The 22,280-nt window shown below is 19.2% G+C and overlaps 1 protein-coding gene across 7 annotated transcripts in view; it reads left to right on the forward strand.

Moving 5' to 3' along the window:
• The window catches only part of LOC726401 (ras-specific guanine nucleotide-releasing factor 2), a 152,826-nt gene that overhangs the window by 123,549 nt on the left and 6,997 nt on the right, over positions 1-22,280 (forward strand). Inside the window, exons 6-22 of one of the 7 annotated variants that reach the window (XM_026441739.1) lie at positions 827-974; positions 2,919-3,220; positions 6,184-6,413; positions 6,828-7,021; positions 7,437-7,562; positions 7,768-7,870; positions 9,949-10,197; positions 11,524-11,584; positions 11,668-11,803; positions 13,028-13,410; positions 14,277-14,386; positions 14,525-14,629; positions 15,227-15,442; positions 15,900-16,076; positions 17,466-17,776; positions 19,770-19,897; positions 21,093-21,113. In XM_026441739.1, coding sequence (XP_026297524.1) covers positions 827-974; positions 2,919-3,220; positions 6,184-6,413; positions 6,828-7,021; positions 7,437-7,562; positions 7,768-7,870; positions 9,949-10,197; positions 11,524-11,584; positions 11,668-11,803; positions 13,028-13,410; positions 14,277-14,386; positions 14,525-14,629; positions 15,227-15,442; positions 15,900-16,076; positions 17,466-17,776; positions 19,770-19,897; positions 21,093-21,113 — 3,000 coding nt within the window. Of the gene's footprint in view, positions 1-826; positions 975-2,918; positions 3,221-6,183; positions 6,414-6,827; positions 7,022-7,436; positions 7,563-7,767; positions 7,871-9,948; positions 10,198-11,523; positions 11,585-11,642; positions 11,804-13,027; positions 13,411-14,276; positions 14,387-14,524; positions 14,630-15,226; positions 15,443-15,899; positions 16,077-17,465; positions 17,777-19,769; positions 19,898-21,092; positions 21,114-22,280 lie in introns of all 7 variants that reach the window. The other 6 variants (XM_026441740.1, XM_026441741.1, XM_026441742.1 and 3 more) reach the window with 6 other exon arrangements.

Genomic DNA, 22,280 nt, shown 5'->3' on the forward strand with positions numbered 1-22,280 from the left:
TTTAAGCATTAATTTCAAGAAATTTGCATGATTTATGTACATTTAACATATGTTGACTTTTACTAATCCTATTTCAATGTATATTATTGTTTTTTATATATTATTATAAAAATATAATTAATAAATATTAAATATTATTATAGTTTTTTTGCAATTAGAATTGATTGTAATAATATATTATTATAATAATATTAAATCTATTTATAAAATGGTAATCATTAAACAATATTAATAATTAATTTCATTTTCATATTACTTATAATACAATAATATTGCAATAAATATTACAATAAATATAAATTGTTATTAATTTATATTTATATTATAATTAATTAATTTATATGTTTTTAAAATTATCTAACTAATGTTAAATAATTTTATATAAATTAATATTATAATATTTCTTCTTAATGACAAGAAAAAAAGATAAGAATCGTATAATATTACGTATTTTATATATGTAAATTTTTAAAATCAGAAGAATTTTCTAATTTTATAACAATCACATGATTTTAATAATGTGAAATGATCTGTTGCATATTTTACAATGAGAAATGTATATGAGAATCATTTATTATCTTTTCGAATTGTAAATTTATTATTCCATTTTATTTTATAAAATTAATAAAGACATAAAATGAATTAATACAAAGACCAAGAAATATAATTCTCTATTTGTGATTTGATATACGATTTCTTGATTGAATATAATAAACTATAACGATCAAAGTTGCATTAAAATTTTACATTTGAATCACAATGCAATTAAATACGTGAATAAAGATATAGATATTTATTCTATCATCAATTTGATTATTGATTGCAGTTTCAACAAATTACTATTGCAAAAAGAAGAGCTCGAGCAGAAACACTTACACTTGTTGCAAATTGTCGAGAGCGAGAAGACAGCTAAATGGCAATATACACAACAATGCGAGGAACTTGCGTCAGAAATAAAGAAACTTCGAACAGAAGTAAGTTGTTAATAAATAAGTTAAAATAGCTTGATGTAATTTTGATTTTGATATAATGGATTTAATTTAGAATTGGAATTATTAGTTTATACTGTTCATATAATCTATACGTGATAATGTATTGACAATAAAATGTAAAATGCAAAATAAAATGTAAAAATAAATTTAATTTCGAAATAAATAAAAAAATATTGATTATAAAATAATTTGAATAATTAAAAATATTGCTTATAGTTTGATCTTTTATTTTTTATTAATATAATCATTGTTAAATTATTTGAAATATATAAAAATTTGTATTAATTACGAAAAATTGAAAAACTTTTATTAAAATTTTTAATTTTAAAATTACATGTTTCAATGAAGAAGAATTTATGAATTCATACCATGATGAAAATTTCATGCTTTCATTTCAGTTTTGCTTGAAATAAATAAATTAATTTATTAATTTAATTATAATTAAAGTAATTGTATAAAATATAAAATATAAAAATTTTATTTTTCAAATAAATTATATAATATCGAAAACAATTATAATATAGGAAAACAAGAAATATGCACAATAAATTTTTGCAATGAGAAAGATTTTGCAAATTTATATTTATATAAAATTTTTTTATTTAGATATAATGATAGAATAAATAATAAAAGTGATGTCATATGTATTTAATTGAGATCTATTTAAGCGCACGATAGTGGTAATGAATGGAAGCTTATAGATGTGTGTAATATGTTCAACATGTTGTAGCAAATGATATATTTGTGTATAATTTGTATTTTCTTAACCTAAAACTATATTACAACTATGTACGCGTATCTATACGAGAGTTGGATCTCTCATAATCTTAAGTTAGATGATCGTGTCTGATGATCAAAGCACGAATTACATAATTACAACAAAATATATTTATCATATTCGGCAATCAGAGTACGATATGTTCACAACGAAGAATTAATTAAATGTTCTTCATAATATCAAAATAGATAATTAGTGGTTACGAGCACGAAGTGTTATTACAAAAAACTTATCATATTTGGTAATCAAAATATTTATTGTATTTACAATAAATATTAATTAAATTCTGTATCAAGTGAAACTCGTATTTTCAGGAAATCCTTTCAGTTCAATTGGGAAGATTACGATTTCTCAGTGAGACATGATAATAAATATATAATCAATAATATCGTGGTCAATATTCTCATAGTTATCCATAAGTTAAAGGAAAATTCCTCGAATTGAACTGATCAATTGAAGTGATCAATACACAAAGATATTAGGATGCTGATAATCAGGAATTGATTAACGTATATTTATTATAGATTTCTTTGAACTAGAACTGATATTGATTGTCGTTGAATCAGCCGTGTCTGGATTATATTATTTTTGGGATTGGGATCTGGTTTAATTAGGCTAAAGTATATAAAAAATATATAATTATAAATATCAACTAAATTTTTCTCAAAAATCAATTTTCTCAGACAATATCATCTTTGATTTAGACTAAATAGAATCGATGACCGATAATAATAAAAAAGAGGAATTCTAAGGAATTTTTCTGAATAAGTTGTTCATTCAAATTTCGCGAGCAATAAGTATTCGTAAATATCTGTGTATATAATATAAAAAATAAATGTCATTTCTATTTGTATTATTATTTATGTTTCAATTTTTATTGCAAAAAATAAAATTTATTAATAAAATTAATTTAATGTTTTTTTTTAATAAGATTTATACCATAAGTAAATTTTTAACATAAAAAATAATATAAAATATAATTTAGCTTAATTTAAAATTTGATTAAAAATTAAAAAAAATTAAAAATTATAGAAAATTAATTTTTTTAAATTGTTCGAGTAAAAACATTTTTTATTTTTAAATACTTTTGTAAAAAAAAAGTATTAATAATATAATTGATCTTTAATATATGAATTTTAATTTTTTAGTTGTGTGCTCTGAAGAAGGAATTAAGACCTGTAACTTCAACATGTAGACCGGGATTTCAAAGAACTATGTCCCAAGGCACTGGCAGTTTATACATGTCGGGATCTCCTTTTGGTTCCGGAGGGCAAGGTTCAGGAGTTACAGTGTTTGGATTACGAGATATTACTGAGGGCTCGATCGAAATGCAGAAAATTAAAAAGGTTCAGAGCTTTTTCAGAGGATGGCTATGTCGTAGGCGGTGGAAGCAAATCGTCGAGCAGTATATTAAAAGCCCTCATGCAGAAAGCATGCGTAAACGAAATAGGTAAGAATTACATCATCTATTTTTTTGATCTTTAATCTAAATTTGTTATATGATATTTTTTGATTATATAATAAATTTATTAAAATATGATAAATTAATAACAATAATAATTTAATTCTATTATAATTGCTGCGATAAATTAAAAATAATAAATAATAAGTAATAAAATAATAGAAAACTTTGTATCATATACATATATAATGTTAATACGTTCGTGAGATATTTTTGAAAGAATAATTTTAGAAATCAAAACAAATACAAAAGATATTTAAAAATGTTGAAAGTTTATTAAATTACAAACAATTTAAATTCATATCAGATGAAGCGAGACAAAAAGTCATAGCAATGTAATGGAAATAAAGTGGGTTCTCTTTTCGTTCTGCTTTGTCTAAACAATAAATTTCAATTGTTTATAAAAATAAATAAGTTTTAATAAATCTTAAACAATATTTTTCTATTATATAATTTTTATATTTTATTTTTTAAGATTGATTGGAATTTGAAGCTATTTCATGAATATAAATATCCTTTTATAAAAAGAGATATAAAAAGGATATATAAAAAGTAAATCTAAAGAATATTATAATATATAATTATGATTCTATCAATGAAAATCTATAATAAAAAAAATCTATATAATCTACATGTATATTATATGAAATCTATATAAATTTAAATAAAAGTGAATGCAAAAATGATCTTGACTGAAATTCAACATTAAATTTATTGTATTTTACCATATTTTAGTTATTGTAAAGATAAAAAGTTTTAAAAAAAATGATCTCAATAGTTCTCCTGAAAAAAAATATTAAAATTCCATTTTTGAATTCATTTTATTTATAATATATATTTTTTGATTATTTATAAAAAAAATAACATTTATTGTAATATATAAACAGATCTGTAATTATATAATATGATATATTCTATATCTTTCTTTTATTTGTTTCTCATTATTTAAATAACACCATTTACTTATATTTAAAAATTTATATATCGAGATATATATATTGGGATACAAATGTCAACTTAAGTAATAGATTTAAATTAATGGAAAAATTGAAAGTGAATGATATATAATGATCTTTCAACTCGTTATATATAATTCTCTTATTATTAGTATTATTAGTAATATTAGTTTATTCTAATATAGTATTCATTTATATGTTATTTAAGTAATATTGAATATCAATATAAACATATATATGTTTTTGAGAAATATGAATTGTGATATTAGCTATGAAATATTGAAATATGCTGTAAAGGATATGATTTTAAACATAATCGGCGATTGAGTTTAATTTTTCAATTATTTTAAAATTTAAAATTTAAAAATTTTTTTATTATAAAAAACTGTTGTTCAATATATCATTAAATATTATTTATACGTATATATTCGTGATATATATATATATGTCAATTTATGATCATTTCTTAATTATACGAATACGATAATAGCATTATTTTTTGAATCTATGAAATACAAAAATAAAATATGAATTTGGGCTAGCAAAATTATGATAAAAAAAAATTATAAAAAAAATTAAATTAATAATAATTAATTAGTAATTTCATTCTGTATATAAGGAATTTATCAAAAAAATTCAAATGCATATAAAAAATAAATTTTCATATGCATTGAAAGTTCACTTGTTATATATAAATGTATTTATATTAATAATTGATCTGGCCATTATAAATATTATAAATATTATTAATATTAATTAAATATCTTAAATGATAATATACTAATATATACACTATATATATAAACTTTGAATTCAGTGATAAGTAAAATTTAATAATTAAAATTACAAATAAAGTTACTTTCATAAATTATTTCAATTTGTCCAAAACATAATAATAATTGCAAATAATTGTAATGCCAAACAGTCTGAGATTATATGAGAAGCGGATCGATTAATATAATAGCTACGAATAAATGTTATTTAAGTATTTTAATAAATAATTACTTAAAATAATTTTATTCTAAATTTTTAACTTACTTTTTAACGGGTTAATATTCATCTCTCATAGTATGAACGTTAATTTTTTATAGTAAGAATAGTTATATAATTGAGATCATAACTTGAAATATAAAATTATTATAATTGCTAATATAAAAATGACATAAAAATAAATGTTTTATAATATCTTTATCAATATAAAAAATAAAAATATATTTATTTAACATAATATATCAATGTAATGTAAATAATTATTAAAAATATATTGTTATGATTTACGAAAATAATATACAAAATCAATAATAGTTTTGCTAGAAACAAGCTTCTTTGTAAACTCTCCATCTTTTTAAACATATTAAAAATAATAAGTTTGTGAACACAGAAATTTACATTAGAACACATTAGCTTTAAATAAAAAATCGATTTATTAATTGCACTATGTCTTCGACTTGAAGATATATTAATTATGCTTACAATTAATTAGAGCCAAAACAAAATTAATATACTTGAATATTTTTAAGTCAGACAAATTAAATTACTAATTAAATAATAAAAGTTAATATATTATTTTATAATCAAAATATATTTTATTTATTTTTATTTATTACTTTGAAATATTATAGCATTTTCTTTCATAAAAAATTGTCAATATAAATATTTATTACAACTGGTAGCATATAATTAAAATGATTTATGATCTTGTATTATACGAGTTAAATTCAAGTGATCTACAATATTTATTTTTCATTTATTTTTACAATATTTATTATCAATATTTATTATTTCATTATATCTTATATTATATATTTTTATTTTTACAATTATCACATATTTTTATAAATTCTTATATATAAATATGATAATTAAGGAATAATGTAAAAAATAAATTAAATTATTATAAAAATATTGTAAAAAAATTTTTAGATAAATTTTTATTTGTATTTTAATGATAAATTTTGATTTTTGAGACATTTATATTACCGTTTCTTATTTTAGTTTAGTATTTCAAATGGTGGAAGCAGAAGAAGAATACACAGAACAAATGGAAATATTAGTAAGCTGTTTCTTGAGACCTTTTAAGATGGCTGCCAGTTCAAAGAAACCCCCTTGTAATCATGAGGATGTGAATAGCATATTTTTGAATAGCGAAACAGTGTTGTTCCTTCATCAGATTTTCTTGAAAGGTCTTACTTCTCGTATGGAGAGCTGGCCCACTTTAGTTTTAGGTATGCTTTTATTTGTATAATCTATTTTAAATTAAATGGATCTTTTTTCATAGAATTGCTACTTTTATTATTTATACTGTTTATGTTTCATTAAAATTTTTATTAAACATTTCAATTCAAGCAATATTTTAATTAATTTTTATTTTTTATATTTCTAAATTTTTAATTATTCTAATATTAATTTAATTTATTTTAGAATCTATTCGGAGTATATAAAATTATATTTTGATATTATAAAAGTAAAATAATTTCATACAAAATATTTTTAATAAAAATACAAATAATGTATTGATTTTTTATGTTAACTGATTTTTAATGTATTCCAATTTAGTATATTCCAAAATTTATTACTGGAATATTTATTAGTAATAATAATAGATGATATATCAGTGATTATTATATTTATGATTTTAGGTGATTTGTTTGACATGTTATTACCCATGTTGGCAATTTATCAAGAATATGTCAGAAATCATCATTACAGTCTTCAAGTATTAACTGAGTGCAAGCAATCCTCTTCATTTGCTGCATTGCTCACTAGATTGGAGAATAAGACTGCTTGTGGAGGACGATCTCTAGAGACATTTTTAACGTATCCTATGCATCAGGTATGTTATTTAATTCATATAAAACTTATAATTGCAATATTAATTTTAAATGCTTGTGGTTTAAATTTTTGTAACAAATGTAATATTTATATATCGATATTTTATAATAATTGTTATAATAGTTTTAAATTGTAATTATGCATAAAAAAATTTATTTTTATTATAATACGAAAAAAATGCTAAGAGTTAACATTTATTATTAATTGTTTTGTTATTTTATAAATCAATATATATAAAAATTGATTATTTTTCCATAAAACACATAATGAAAAATATTTTAAAACTATTATAAATAAATAATATTTTATGTTTTACCTCCAAAAGAATCAAATTGAATTCTTTCCACAACTCAAATATTAATTTCGAATGAATTTCAAAAAAACATTAGAATTAATTTCTTATATTTACCTTTCAGATTCCAAGATATATCATAACATTGCACGAACTATTAGCACACACTCCTTATGATCATGTTGAACGGAAAAGTTTACAAAATGCGAGACAACAATTGGAAGATTTGTCAAGACAAATGCATGACGAAGTATTAATTATATACATATTTCATTTAAAAACAATAATTTTAAATAATTTTTTAGTATTATATATAAAACTTATATATATATTATATTTATTAATATATTAATAAATTATATTAATTATATTAATTATATTAATTTTATATTTAATATATTATATTTATATAATATATTTGTCATTATTATTATTATATATTCATACTGTTTCAGGTTAGCGAAACAGAAAATTTACGAAAAAATTTAGCTGTCGAACGAATGATTGTAGAAGGATGCGATATTTTACTTGATGTCAATCAAGTATTCGTTAGACAGGGTGAGTAAAATTATTTTTTTCTTAAATGCTTTTTTAAGCTAATAAATAATGAATAAGGAATATAACGGATAAGAAAAATTGAAAATGAGTAAAATTATTATTACTATTATAATGCAATAAAACAAAGTATTTGAGATATATAATAATTGTTAATAAAGAGAACGAAGAGAATTTATTTTCTTTTTTTTTATCATATTACATATTTCGTTAATATTAATCAGAAATTAATATTAATCAGTTTCTTTTATTATAATTTATTATCAATATTATTATTTTTTTATTCTTTCGATTATTAATAATGCAAATATATTCAAATAAAAATTTACTTTTTCTTTCATCAAAAATGTCGGTAACAAAAATTTTATTGACATTTTCATTGTTTTGCTTTTTTCTTATCTTGAATTAAGAAAATTAATAAAAAAATATTCACTACAATTAGTAAAAATCTTAATTAAGTTAATAATATTTGAATAGTAATTGAAAGTTTCATAGGAAAAATCATGAAAAATGAAAATTTGTGGTCAGTGGCACAAGCGCACTTAATGTTTCAGAATCGATGGGATTATACATTTATGTGCATTTTTACGCTGAAATTGTTTGATCATGCGCCATAATTACTATCAGGATTGTCATAAAATATTGAAAATATATAAAAAATACTTTTAGAATATTTAAAAATATTTTACATTTAGATTTATTTTAAGGATTTTATTTAATAAGATAGAAATATAAACGTGTAAAATGTAACATGATTTTCAATCAGAAAATTCTAGATTTTGAATTGAATAAAAATTATACATTATATTTACATATATAATATTATATTTAGAAAAAGATAATAATGTAAATTATTTATGTTATAAAATATAAATTTTTGATATTTTAAAATTTTTAAATTAATTTTAATTTGTATAAAATAATGGAAAAGATTATGGATATTAAACTTAACTTATTAATCCCTGATTTCTCATGTATGTAATTGCATCACATGGCTACCACATAAACGTTCTTTCAGTAGTATACAGAAAAACTCCATCTGTGATTAGTTATTTTCATGGCATTTTTATTATCGAAATTATGGATTTTCTATGTTTATAACGCTCAATAATATTAAAGAAGAAAATTTTAAAAACTTTTGGTCGATAAAAAATAGAGATTGTTTTCTAAGATTTATAAAAGAAGAAACAAATAAATATAATTATATATGAATAATTCAGCATATCTTGAAAATGTGATTGTATAGATTTTTTTATGACAAGTTTTATATATATCAAATATTTTATTATTTATATACGCGTCCAAAAAAAAAAGGGACCAAAAAGTATATAAATAGTTATATAGGATATCAGATATATTTTTGTATATGCATATAATTTTAATATTTTTTATTATTATTACACTTATGCCGATTTTATGTAGATTTAAACAGAATACAAAATATAATAATCAAAATATAATAATTTTTTTATATATTTTTTTTTATATTTAAAATTTGTATTTGTATTTGTAAAATTTATATTTGTATTTGTTTGTTTTCATAACTGATATTATCTTTATTTTTTTAAATTTTAATTAATTATAAACTTTCATATAGAATGTTGAGTGAATAATTAAAGTACTTGTATTTTTATTTTTTTAAATTTTAATTAATTATAAACTTTCATATAGAATGTTGAGTGAATGATTAAAGTACTTGTGATGTATTTATTTTTATCTTCTAAAATTAATTTTTTACAATATATTCATGGAAACTTTAGAAGTTCATTTCAGAAATTGAAATACAAAAGTTGATATACAAAAATATTAGTTGAGGTTTATTTATTAAATTATAAAAAGTTAACGTAAATAAAACAAAGTGAATATAGATAGAATGTATATCTTCATCACAATTCTGTTTTATTCTGTTTCTGTATTTAAGACAAATTTAAATTGCTTATAATTTTTAAAATTAAATTTTTTTAAATCAAGTTTTTTATTTCAAGTTTTCAATATTAATCTATATTATTTAAATATCATATTCTATAAAAACATCATATTTTTTTTTTTATATATTATAATGTGTCGTTATTTTTTTTTAGGTACACTCATCCAAATTTTAGATAAGCCAAAAGGAGCGCGAAGTAGATTGAGTGCAACTTTTGGAGGAAAAAGTGGAGATAAGGAAGTAATTAGACAATGCTTCCTTTTTTCCAATCATTTGTTATTAACGACTCGTCAATCAGACGATGATGGTCGTTTGAATCTTGTTCCACAAATCGGAAAAATACCTCTTTCCGATGCGGTGTTAGTGGAGGATCCTAATGACCTGGGTACTGCGGATGATGATGGTATTAAAAATATTATTATTCTTCAGTTAAAGCTTTTTAAAACTTTATTATGCAATTCTATGCTATGCTTTATTTTTTACACTATAATTATATTATATATTTTATTTATAGTGGATCGTATATTGTTATATAAGTAAATATGAATTTTTTTAGTTATTCTAGCAATTTCTAATGGCAAGATCATTTAATATTGCTTAAATTATATAATTAAGTTTCTTGAAACATTTTTGAAAATTTATTTTAAAAAAAATTTATTTTAATATTTATTCAATCGTCGATTATTTTAATTTTGAACTTTTTTAAAAATTTTAAAATTTTCTTAATTTTAATTACATTTTTATTATTTATATTATTTTGAAAAATATTTATTTAATTAATTTTTAATTGTTTTTATAACTTAATTTAAAAAATAAAAAAATTAATGGATAGATTAAAAATTAATTATAAATTAGATTAATGTAGACGTTTAAAATGTGTAGTTAAAGAATATACTGAATTTAAAATGATATTGTTTTTTCATATCTTTTTATTTTGATTATATATATATATATATATTGATTGTGGCATCTATAATGATTAAATATTAATTATTTGCTATTAAATTTCAATGATTTATTGCACACTATTAGAACGAATAATTTTTTGTTTGATTAAAAACTGCATCAACTCAACTTATTATATTCATATCATATGTTTAAAAATTCATATAATTTCATTAAATTGCGAATTATTATATATGCCATTATGAATACATTCGTAAATTCTGAATTCTAAATAAAGATTTTAACATTCTTATTACATATATTTGTTAATGTATTTATAAACTATTGCTTAAATATTATTATATAGAAAGAATATAAATAAAAAATCCAAACAATAACATATAACATAAGAAGCGAAATATATTATCAATTATAAAACTAATTTTATTAAAAGTTTTTTGGAAATAAAATTGAATGAATTCGATTTGAAAATTAAAATTGAATAATAATGTATAGAAAAGTTATTTAAAATGATTTTAACAATATATTTCAAGTTCATTGAAATCAGTAAGAAAAACACAGTTCTAAATATTTATCTTTATAATGTTATTAATTAAAAAATAAATTAAATTTTATTTATATATCTTTATTTTATTTTCTTTAAGAATATATTATTTAATTATAATATTATGTATTTTTTTTCTCTTTTTTATAAAAATTTTATTAATTCATTTTAAATTTTATATATTTTAAATTTTTTATTTTTTTCTTTAATTAAATTAGCTTTCCCGTAAACTGCTTTTTCTATTTCTAATTTCTTTATATTTATTTGCAATACTTCAAGCTTCTTCAGCTTTGGGACTGCAACGACATTCCAAGCAATGGATGAGCTGTCTTGTGCAAAAGTGTGTTAATTTTACATATAATTAATATAATATTGCCGTGAATACAAACTGATTTTAGAACTGTCAGTATGTTCGATGTCCAGCGGTATCAGTGAGAGCAGCGGTAGTGGTAGCGGAACTGCCAGTAGTCAAGTACAGAACCGTGACTTCAAAATTATACTCGATTTGAAATCTGGTGGAACTCAAGTTATAGTACATCTCGTAGCTCCTACTATTCAGGTATTATTTATTATATTTATTATACGATTGATCTATATTATTTTTTTAATATGTTTTTAAATATATGAATAAGAATATATAAAAAATTAATCCTTTAAAATTTTGTAAAGAAAAATAATATACATAAAATAAAAATTACACTTGAAATTAAGTTTCATATATATAAAATATGAATATATGTGTATACATAACATAAAATAGTTGTAAAAAGCATTTAACGCACAATAACTTTTTTAAAATTGAACTTGAGAAGTTAGGCAGATTAATTTATTAGATGATATATAAAAAAAAATTTAAAATTGCAGTTAAAATCGCAAATAGAAAGAAAAATAAAAGAAAATAATAAAGAATATTTTTTTAAATTTTTTTTTAGTGAAAATTTGAAATATATATTTTCTGAATATATTTTTGTTAAATATATATGTGTTGAAAATTTATTCAAATTGTGAACAAGTAACAATAAAAAATAAAAAAATCTTTAGATTTTTATACCATTGAAAAAGTCAAAAACTTTTTAATTATCTTTAATTATTTATAGCTTACATTATAGCTTATATTATATATAATCATTATGATACTAAATTTCGACGAAATTTTTTAATATATACATAAGTGATATAAATATATAAATGATCTTTTAAATTTTCACTATTTTCTTCATGATTTCTTTCTTCATTCTCAAAATTTTTTTAACAATTTTTTTATATGTTATTTATAAGAAACTAATTCTGTTAATTTCTAAAAAAAAGTTAAATTTATTAAATTTTGAAAAAGTTATCATATTTTAAAATATATATTAAATATGTATTTTTGAAGCTATATGTATATAAAATATTATATTTATGGAAAAATATAATTTTTGCAAAATAGATTTTAGATACCAAAATGCAGACAAAGCGAAATGAAAATAGTGTGAGATTGCTTTGTTTTCATTATATCAACTTTGTAGTTTCTATTTTGCTTCATTTAACGCGTACAATTTTAATTGTTTGTAACCGAATAAATAAATCTCAATTAATATTTCAGTATATTTTTGTATTTGTTTTTTGAATCTCTAAAAGTAAATCATGAATAATAATATCTTGTATATATTCATAAAAAAGATTAATATTTTACATAATTTTAAAAAACAGAGATCAATTAAATTAATTATAATATGATCAATTATAATATATTATAATATGATGATTTCAAAATTAATTTAAAAATTTAAATTCATTAAAGGAAAAAGCTGCGTGGATCAGCGATATCAGCCAATGTATGGATAATGTTCACTTCAATGATTTGCTTCGAGGCTCGTTGTCAGATACCAGTTCCGTCACGATGCCTCAATCCATCCGGAATGATCCTAAATTGTTTAAAGATGATGTAGACATCAGATTCAGTAGAACTTTAAATTCTTGCAAAGTCCCACAAATTCGATCAGCCACTCCTGAGCGTCTACTTCAACGATTAACAGATTTAAGATTTCTCAGCATTGATTTTCTCAATACATTTTTATTAACGTATCGAGTATTTACCGATGGTGTTACTGTGCTCGAAGCTTTGAAAAAAGTCTTTTATGAAGCCGAACCACCAGATTCTGAGATGCCTACTGGTTCTCTAGTGTAAGTTCAATTTATTATTTATATTTATTTTTAAGACGATTTTCTGATATTGAAAAAATAATAACAATAAATAAATTTTATTACTTTTTTTAAAGAATTCAATTCAATTATTCAATAAATATATACTTGTTATAAATATATATATATACTTAAAATATAAAAATATTTTAATCTAAAAGGATGATATATTTAATATATTAATATTTCAATATTTAATAAATATTATTAATTATAGTAAATTATAGTAAATATGTTAGTAATTCCGAACTTTGAATTTTTTTCTTACACATAATCTGCAGATAGCCTTAGTTTTTGAATTATCTTCAAAAATATTATTTTTTGTGTTATTACATTTAAATTTTGCTTATAATTTATGCATTTATTCAGTAGTGACACTACGATTGCCGTGTTTATATAAACATGATATAACGAATATACAAATATTTTAGCCATTTAGACAGAATTTAGACATCTAATTTAGACATTTAACAAATTCAAAAAACTATAAAATCGATATAATTAAAAATTGCCATAGATGTCAGCAATAACTGTATCAATGAATTCAAAAAATATTTTTATAATCATATATTTCTTACACGAGAAACGAAATAAGCAAAATAAGAAAATTAAATGATATAACTTTTTAATCATATCTATTATCAAAAACTTTTTACGAATATTTCTTGGATATTAGAACTGTCTTCAGATTATATAATAATAATGTTAATAATTATGTGTATAAATAAAAAGTTATTTAAAAATATACTCCTGACAATATAAAAAATCATAAAATTATTCTACATACATTTAAACATTACTTTTTTTAATTTTCACACATTTACAATTATATATAATTATATATCTAGGTCTCTAGATGTATTGGGAGTAACTACAACAGATTCTACATTGCATGTAGATGATAGAAGAAGAAGTAGTGTTTCACCACGAAGAATTAGTGGAGATAGTTCAGTTTCTGGTATAACATTTATTAATTTATAATCTAGATTTAATGATTAAAACCCATATTTAATGAATAATTATTGAATAATATCTATACTATATTTCTAATATCTATATATAGTATAGCTAATAACATATTTTTCATGGTATATAGGATATGGATCTGAAATAAGTGATAGTCGCGAAATAAAAAGTTCCTATGATTATCCTGGATATACCCTTAATTCAAAGGGATATTGGCGAAGTGGATACAAAAAGGGTAAATTTTTTATTAAAATATAAAATATAGTATTAGTTTATATATATTAGGATAATAAATAATTATCAATATTTAATTTAATAGTACTGAATATGATGGAATTAAAATTCAAAATTTATCTTACAATAAATTAAATATTTCTAGAAAAAATTTTTTATTTATAAAATTTGATATTTATATATTTGAATTAAATTATTAGTCTATATTGTCTATAGTATCTTTTTTATATATTTCTAATATATAAATGTAATTTAATTACATAGATTATAATTTTTAATATTCATGATGCAAGAATATTTCTTTCTAAAAATAATTTTAAAAATATTATTATATTTTATATTTCACCGAAGTGATTTATTTTTCAACAATTCATAATTTAAATTATATTATAAATTTATCTCTTAATTAAATTATTAAAGAAAAAGATTATCTAATAATCTCATATACCGTTATTTATAATTAAATATTTCGTAATTAATAATTTTGTAATTATTAAATTAATTAAGATTGTTTATATTATAAATAAATATATTAAAAATTATTCTATAACTTGTACTATTTTGTATTATTAAAAATAATTATAATTGCTTATTTCAGTAGATGAAGAACAGCAATTAGGTTTAATTTCGGAAGCTCCTCCGATTATAAAACGAAGTCCTACTATACAATCGTCTTCTGCATCCATTGATTCTCAATCTCCCGCTACACCACGGAAGATTAGCATTCGCGTGGACAAAAAAGAAGAAGATGATGGTTGTCATTTAACAATACCAAAAGTAATTGCGGTTTCATCAAGTTCTGAAACTCTAACAGGTAAGGAATTTTTTACTGTTTTATCACTGAATCATCTTAAGGAATGTTAAAAAGCATAGAATAACTGTAAACCATATAAATTTTTTTTATATTTTGTATTAAATCGAATAATTATTTATATAAAAAAATTAAGAAAATATAAACATAACATTATATAAATATTAATAAAAATTATAAAATTGATTTTTTTCTCTTATAAAATTTCTTTCGGAAGAAATTAATTTTTACTTAAATATAAATATTATAATATATATATAAATATTAATTTTATTGAAATACTTGCATTATACATATTTTTTTAGATTACTTGTTTTTTTATAAAAGATAATATTTTCTAATTTATTATTTTAATTTTATTATTTATTATTATTTATTATTTATTATAAAAAATATTTCATAACATGATTAATAAAATATTATATAATATTGATATTAAAAATATATAATTATATTTCAGATAATACAGTAATAAGTGCACCTTCCTCTCCAAGTAATCTTAGCTCTGTTACGTTAGTCGGATCAACGGGTTCTGGATCAGGTTCTGGATCAGATCGAAGTCCACAAGAGGCTACTTATTCACGTGGTGCCTCAGAAGAAACAGATACACCTGTAGCAACGGATCTTCCAAAAAAAGGTAACAATTATTATATAGTTTTTTTAGATTACATATATAAGCGCATATTGAAAGTATTATTCAGTATTACTGGAAACAAATTTTGCGAAAGAAATGCGGATTAAGAATAGGAAAGGATTGATTCTTACATATATTTTTGATTTTATCTTATTCAATATGAGAATATTAATTCAATTGCGTGGGTAAAAAGAAAGATTTTTAAGTAAGATTATCAAGAAAAATAATTAATAAGAAAATAATAGTGTTTATACAATAAACTGGATATATTAATATTATATCAAGATAATTAATAATTTCCAAAAAAAATTTCATTTTGACTTATTTTAAAATGATTTCATAAATGAAAATAATTCTTATAGTTATTATTTATTAATTTTAATAGTTTTTTCTTATTTGTAGAATAGAATCCTATTCTCGATTTTAAATATTTAAATCATTTATTATTATTAGTAGATATCAGAAAAATAAATGAGCTCTTCAAGAGCACTTAGACAGTTTCTTTAAAAAATTTTATTTGTAGAAAATGAAATAAATATATTTATTTATTTACATAAAGAAAATAATTATTCGAATTCTTGCCAATTTTTATGATTTTTGAACATGTTATAGAAGATATAATATTATATAAATATAAATATTATATAAGATTTCGAATATAAATTTTTTCCTTTACATATTGTCGTCTTAATTTTCGAGATATTTATAAAAAAATATTGCCATTATTATATAGAATTTTTCTCATATTTATGCATCTGTGATATATGCATAAACTTACAATTAATCATTTATCTATTATTATCCATTGTAGAATGATAGCTACTGTGGAATATAATGTTCAAGTATTGGATTAGAAGTATTTTGAATTATTAAATCATAATTTATGTGGAAATAGATTTTTGATTAATATTTATATGTTTTAATTGTTGCAACTATATTGCTAAATTAATAAAAATTAGTAAAAATTAATAAATAAGAGGCAATTACGTATGTATATGTTTATGTACCTGCAATTATGAATATATATGTGATATTAGATTTTTAATTTATTTTGATAATTATTCAATATAAGACATTCTCATTGAATTTAACAATTTTTGGATATATTATTAGAAATCAATATTTTTCTCTTTATATCACTGCTCAACTTTAGTTTTTAAAATAATTATAAAAAAAAAGATTGATTATTATGTATTTATATAGAATTTTTCTTATATTATTGAAATGTAAGAAATAAAGTAATTGATATTTTTTATATATCTCAAAAATAGCTTCTAATAATATGCATCATCATATATAATATATAATATATAACTATGTTAGTTTGTTGTTTATAATATATTATGAGTACCATTGAACTTATATTTCACAAGTATATAATAATGTTTTTAGATGAACAATTTATCTACGAACATTCTGAAGCTGAAATATCAAAACAAATAAAAGCAAATATTCCTTCAACATCAAAAGAAAAAAATACTGAAGTAATTAAAATTGAAATAAACAAACACGAAAAAGAAAAACAAACAGCAAAAGAAAGTGAAACTAGTGTCTCAACAATGCAACCTCAATCTCCTAAACAAATTCAACAAAGTCTACAGAATCAACAAAAACAACATTTACATCAAAGTGAACATAGAGCATCGATTGCTTCTGCACCTGCGGCTACTGTAAGGAGTAGCTCGATTTCTACAATAACTGGAGTATGTTAAAAACAATTTTATTAAATTTATATTTCATATTTAATATTTTATATATATATATATATATATATATATATATATATATATATTTAAGATATTGTAGGTATCAAATATTTTATTATTTTCTTTTAATTTTTTTATTAAATATTTTTAATTATATACAATTATTTATATTTCTTTTTGAAGTAATAGTGAGTTATTTATTTAATGTGAAAATTTTAATACATTTGTCAATAATTAAAGTAGTGATTAATATTGTAACTATTTAATATGTAAATAATTACATATTAGATAAAAATAAATTTAAAATATTTTTTTTTAATTTTTTAGAAAAATATATCTAATAATTTTTATTGAATATTTTCTTTTAAATATCCAATGAGTGTTTTAAGTATCTTATTTTTGTTTTTTCTATATTTGAAATCTTTAAAATTTTCTCACATCATTTTCTTAAATATTATAATAAATTTATTATAAATTTAATATTTTTAAAATAATAAATTGAAAATGTTATATTTTCTTTATTTAGAATTTGATCGAATTTGATTTGATAGAATTAGTTAAGATCTTTTCAAATTTAGATTCTGTATGTCTAAATAAGTTTAATAATTATTTTATACATTTATAGTTTGCTGCTTGTATCTTGTTTGGAATTATTTGTGATCCAGTTTTTGAATTATTTGTTTTTATTTTTATTTGTTTGATTTTTTTTATATGTACTTTCTAATTTATTTTGTGGTAAATTATTATTTAGATAAAATTTTAAATATGTAACAAAGTTTGTTTAAAGAATTATTGGATAAATTTTTCGAAAATTTTTTTTTTTGATTTGAATAATTTTGAAAAATATTAAGGAATCATTTTGAACAATTCTTTTTTATGTATATATTTGTTATTTACTTCTAAATTTTGAGTTGCATGCAAAATTTTTCATATATTATATTGATTTAAGCAATATAGTTGTAAAATTTAATTAAAAAAATCTAATATAATTATTAGATTCTTTAAATGTTTGTGATATTTATACTGCAATACACAAAAAATACACAACTTATAATATTTTGAAAAGTAACATTTTATTTATTTTATAAAAAAAAAGAACATATTTGTCTTCAATATAATTCAAAATATTATGTTTTGTTTTTTTTCGTGAAAAATATTTGCAATTTAGTAAAAAAAAAGAAAATATATTATTGCTTCTTGCTACAAAATGAATATCTATATTGCAATGATTTTCAATAATAATTTCACTTATAGTTATAATAAGAAATATTTATGAGATTCTTATGAAAATAAGCATATTTTGATTTTGCATATGAAAACTTATTGTTTAAATAATTTATTATTTAACAATAGAATAGAATATATAACAACAAAATTTATAACAACAAAAAACATATTTGAATAAATTAATATAATTAAAAATATAATATAATCAGAATTTTTAAGTTTTATGTGAATTATAAATAAATAATGAATTAATTTTCGAAAAAGTACAAATGTAATCTTTTTCATTATTATTAGAATAATGAAATAAATTACTTCTATAAAAAAGAACATGTATATATATATAGGTTACCTAGTAAAATTAAATAAAAAGTTATTGAAAAATGATTTAAATGATTTAAATAATACTATCTTTTATTAGATTGATGAAAATAAAAAAAATTAAATAAAAATACAATTGTCTAATGTATAATAGCATGAACTCTAAAATATATAATATATAACGTGAAAAATATTTTTATATTTTTTATAAAAACATCTTTAAAAAATTTACAATTTATTCTTTTCTTTTATACTCTTCCTAAAAAGTTTTTGATTTGTAATGATAAATTTTTAAAATGAATTTAATTATGAACATAATATATAATTAAATTTTTTATATGAAAATGTAAATAATTTCAATAATGATACATTTTTCAATAATTGAATTATCGATGCAATGCCATAGATTGAAATAAAAATTAAATATATTATTTTATTTTCACAGAATTATTGGGCGAGCAGACGATCGATTCAAGAAATCGAAATGTCTTCTCAACAAGGTAACTTCCAACACGACCAAGTTTCTAGTAAGGCTGGAGTAGTGATTACTAGCTTTCGCCAGAGTCATCGAAGGTTCGTTCGAGTATTCCTGACGTGTTAAGTGTTTATATCCATATGTTGTCGTACATATCATAAAAAAAGTGCGCATGTCGATCGATCTGAAAGATTTTCATTTTCCAATAATTATATTATTGAATATATTGTCTTATACGAAAATACGATATTTCATTCTTTGTTCGAAGAAAATAATATTCAACTTAAAAAATACTAAAATGTATTGATCTAATCATTTCTATAATATTACATTAAATTAATGACCGTATTGAACGCGTGTATAATTAAGAAACTGATTTGTACTGGTATTTGTATTTTAAAATAGAAAAAGAAAAATTATCTCTATTTCGTTTCACGGTATCGCTATTGAATGTTGATTGTAATAAAGATATTTTTCACTTTCTTACGCATGAGTGCTTTGTCTCGGTATTCTTACGTGTTTTCTTATGCCTATAATCTTCCTTTTTTTTTTTTGTAGAAAGAAATAATTGTATCTTTCTATCCTTATTTCAACGATACTATTTTTTATTATCTATTAAATATTCTATATCTAATAATTAGGAAGATCATATATATTTTATTTTATTTTTACTAGAAAAAATTATTTTTTATTCTGATTGATTTATTGTATATTATATTATATATATTTATATCATTATATATATCATAATATGATATATATATTGTCCATTTTTGTTGTATATTTTCTTTTATTTCTTTTATCTATTTTATATATTTTATTTTCTTTTATCTATACATTTATTCTGAAAAAATAAAATCATTAATTAATAATAATAAGATTTTATTTTATATATAAAATTAGATTTTATATATTTTGCAATGAAGAAATTATATTAAATTATTATATTTTTTAAGAAAAAATTTGAAGAAACATAACTTTATAAGAATAATACAATGTTAATGCTTATTATTAGAATTATTTATTGTTTAAAAAGAAATTTTCATGATTTCGATGATTCATTTCATATGATTCTATGTAAATAATATCTTCCTTTTTTGTATACAATATAATATTAATTCTAATAACAATGTAAACCGTTTCTATTTGTAAATCAAAACATTTATTTTGCATTTATCTATTTTTTCGAATACATCCTTTAAATAATTCATGAAATTAATTTCTCAATTCAGGATAATATTTTAATTATTTTAATGCAATTGTATTTCATATGACATTTTGTATCACTTATAGCATTGGACGTGTACCTTTCTGGTAAGTGTTATTTCTGCTTCTGAAACTGCAAATTTCCACTGAATGTGGCGCATGGTGACTCTATTTCACAAAATCACATTTCGTCCATCATTTTATTGCCTGTAATAATTTAAAGCACATTGAAAAGTTTCGAAATTGCACTTATCTTCGTATCAAAAATTATTTTTTTTAATAAATATAAAAAATTCGTGTGTAATAATAATAATAATAATAAATTTCAACGAAAACATTGTAAAATTTCATTTATTAATATAATTTCAAATAAATAATAAATGTTCAACAAATATGTTCTTAAAAATGTATATAATAATTTTACAAAAAAAAAATTGCGATATTAATTTATAATAAATATATAATTAATTTATAATAAGAAATGGCAAAAATATATCTGTAATAAATATTTATATAAGTATATTAAATAAATATATATATAAATATTATAATTTGATCATTAAAAAAGATAAAAATTAATTCATGTTTAAAAATAATATAATATGTACAAAATATATTATATAGATATATAATATATATAAAACAATAACAGATATAAATATTGTAATTTTGTAATAAATTATTCTATAGTTTAAGAATATAAAGCATATTATTTAATTGTTGAAATTATATTAATAAACAAAGTTAATAAATATTTACAGTATTTTTGTTGAAATTAATTACTGTATGAACACTTTCTATCCACTATATATTAGGAAATTTAAAATTATTTATGAATAATGTCGGCAATACTTAATTGTATAAAATATCTTTTATAACTTAAATATTAAAGAAAAACAATATAATAAATATGTGTATGGATATATTTCTTTATTTTAATAAAATAAAATATATATTATAAGATGTATTATATGATATACAAGGTGTTTATAAAAAGCCCATTATTATTTTTTTTATTTTTCAAAATTTTTCTATAAAATAAAAAAGAAATATTTTTTTGATTAATTTTGATTAATATTTAATAATATTGATTTAAATTATTTTATTAATATTGTTAATTTTTAAACTTTTATTTTTTTTTCAATTTTTTCATTAATAATTAATAAAATCTTGAATGCATGAAAACCTCAACTTAATCTATTTTAAATATTTCCTATTTTAAAAATTTTAACATGTCTTTAAATTTATTTTTATTAAAGAAAAAATAATCAAAAC

This window comes from Apis mellifera, linkage group LG7 (genome assembly GCF_003254395.2).
Source record: "Apis mellifera strain DH4 linkage group LG7, Amel_HAv3.1, whole genome shotgun sequence".
In the NCBI taxonomy this organism is placed as follows: domain Eukaryota; kingdom Metazoa; phylum Arthropoda; class Insecta; order Hymenoptera; family Apidae; genus Apis; species Apis mellifera.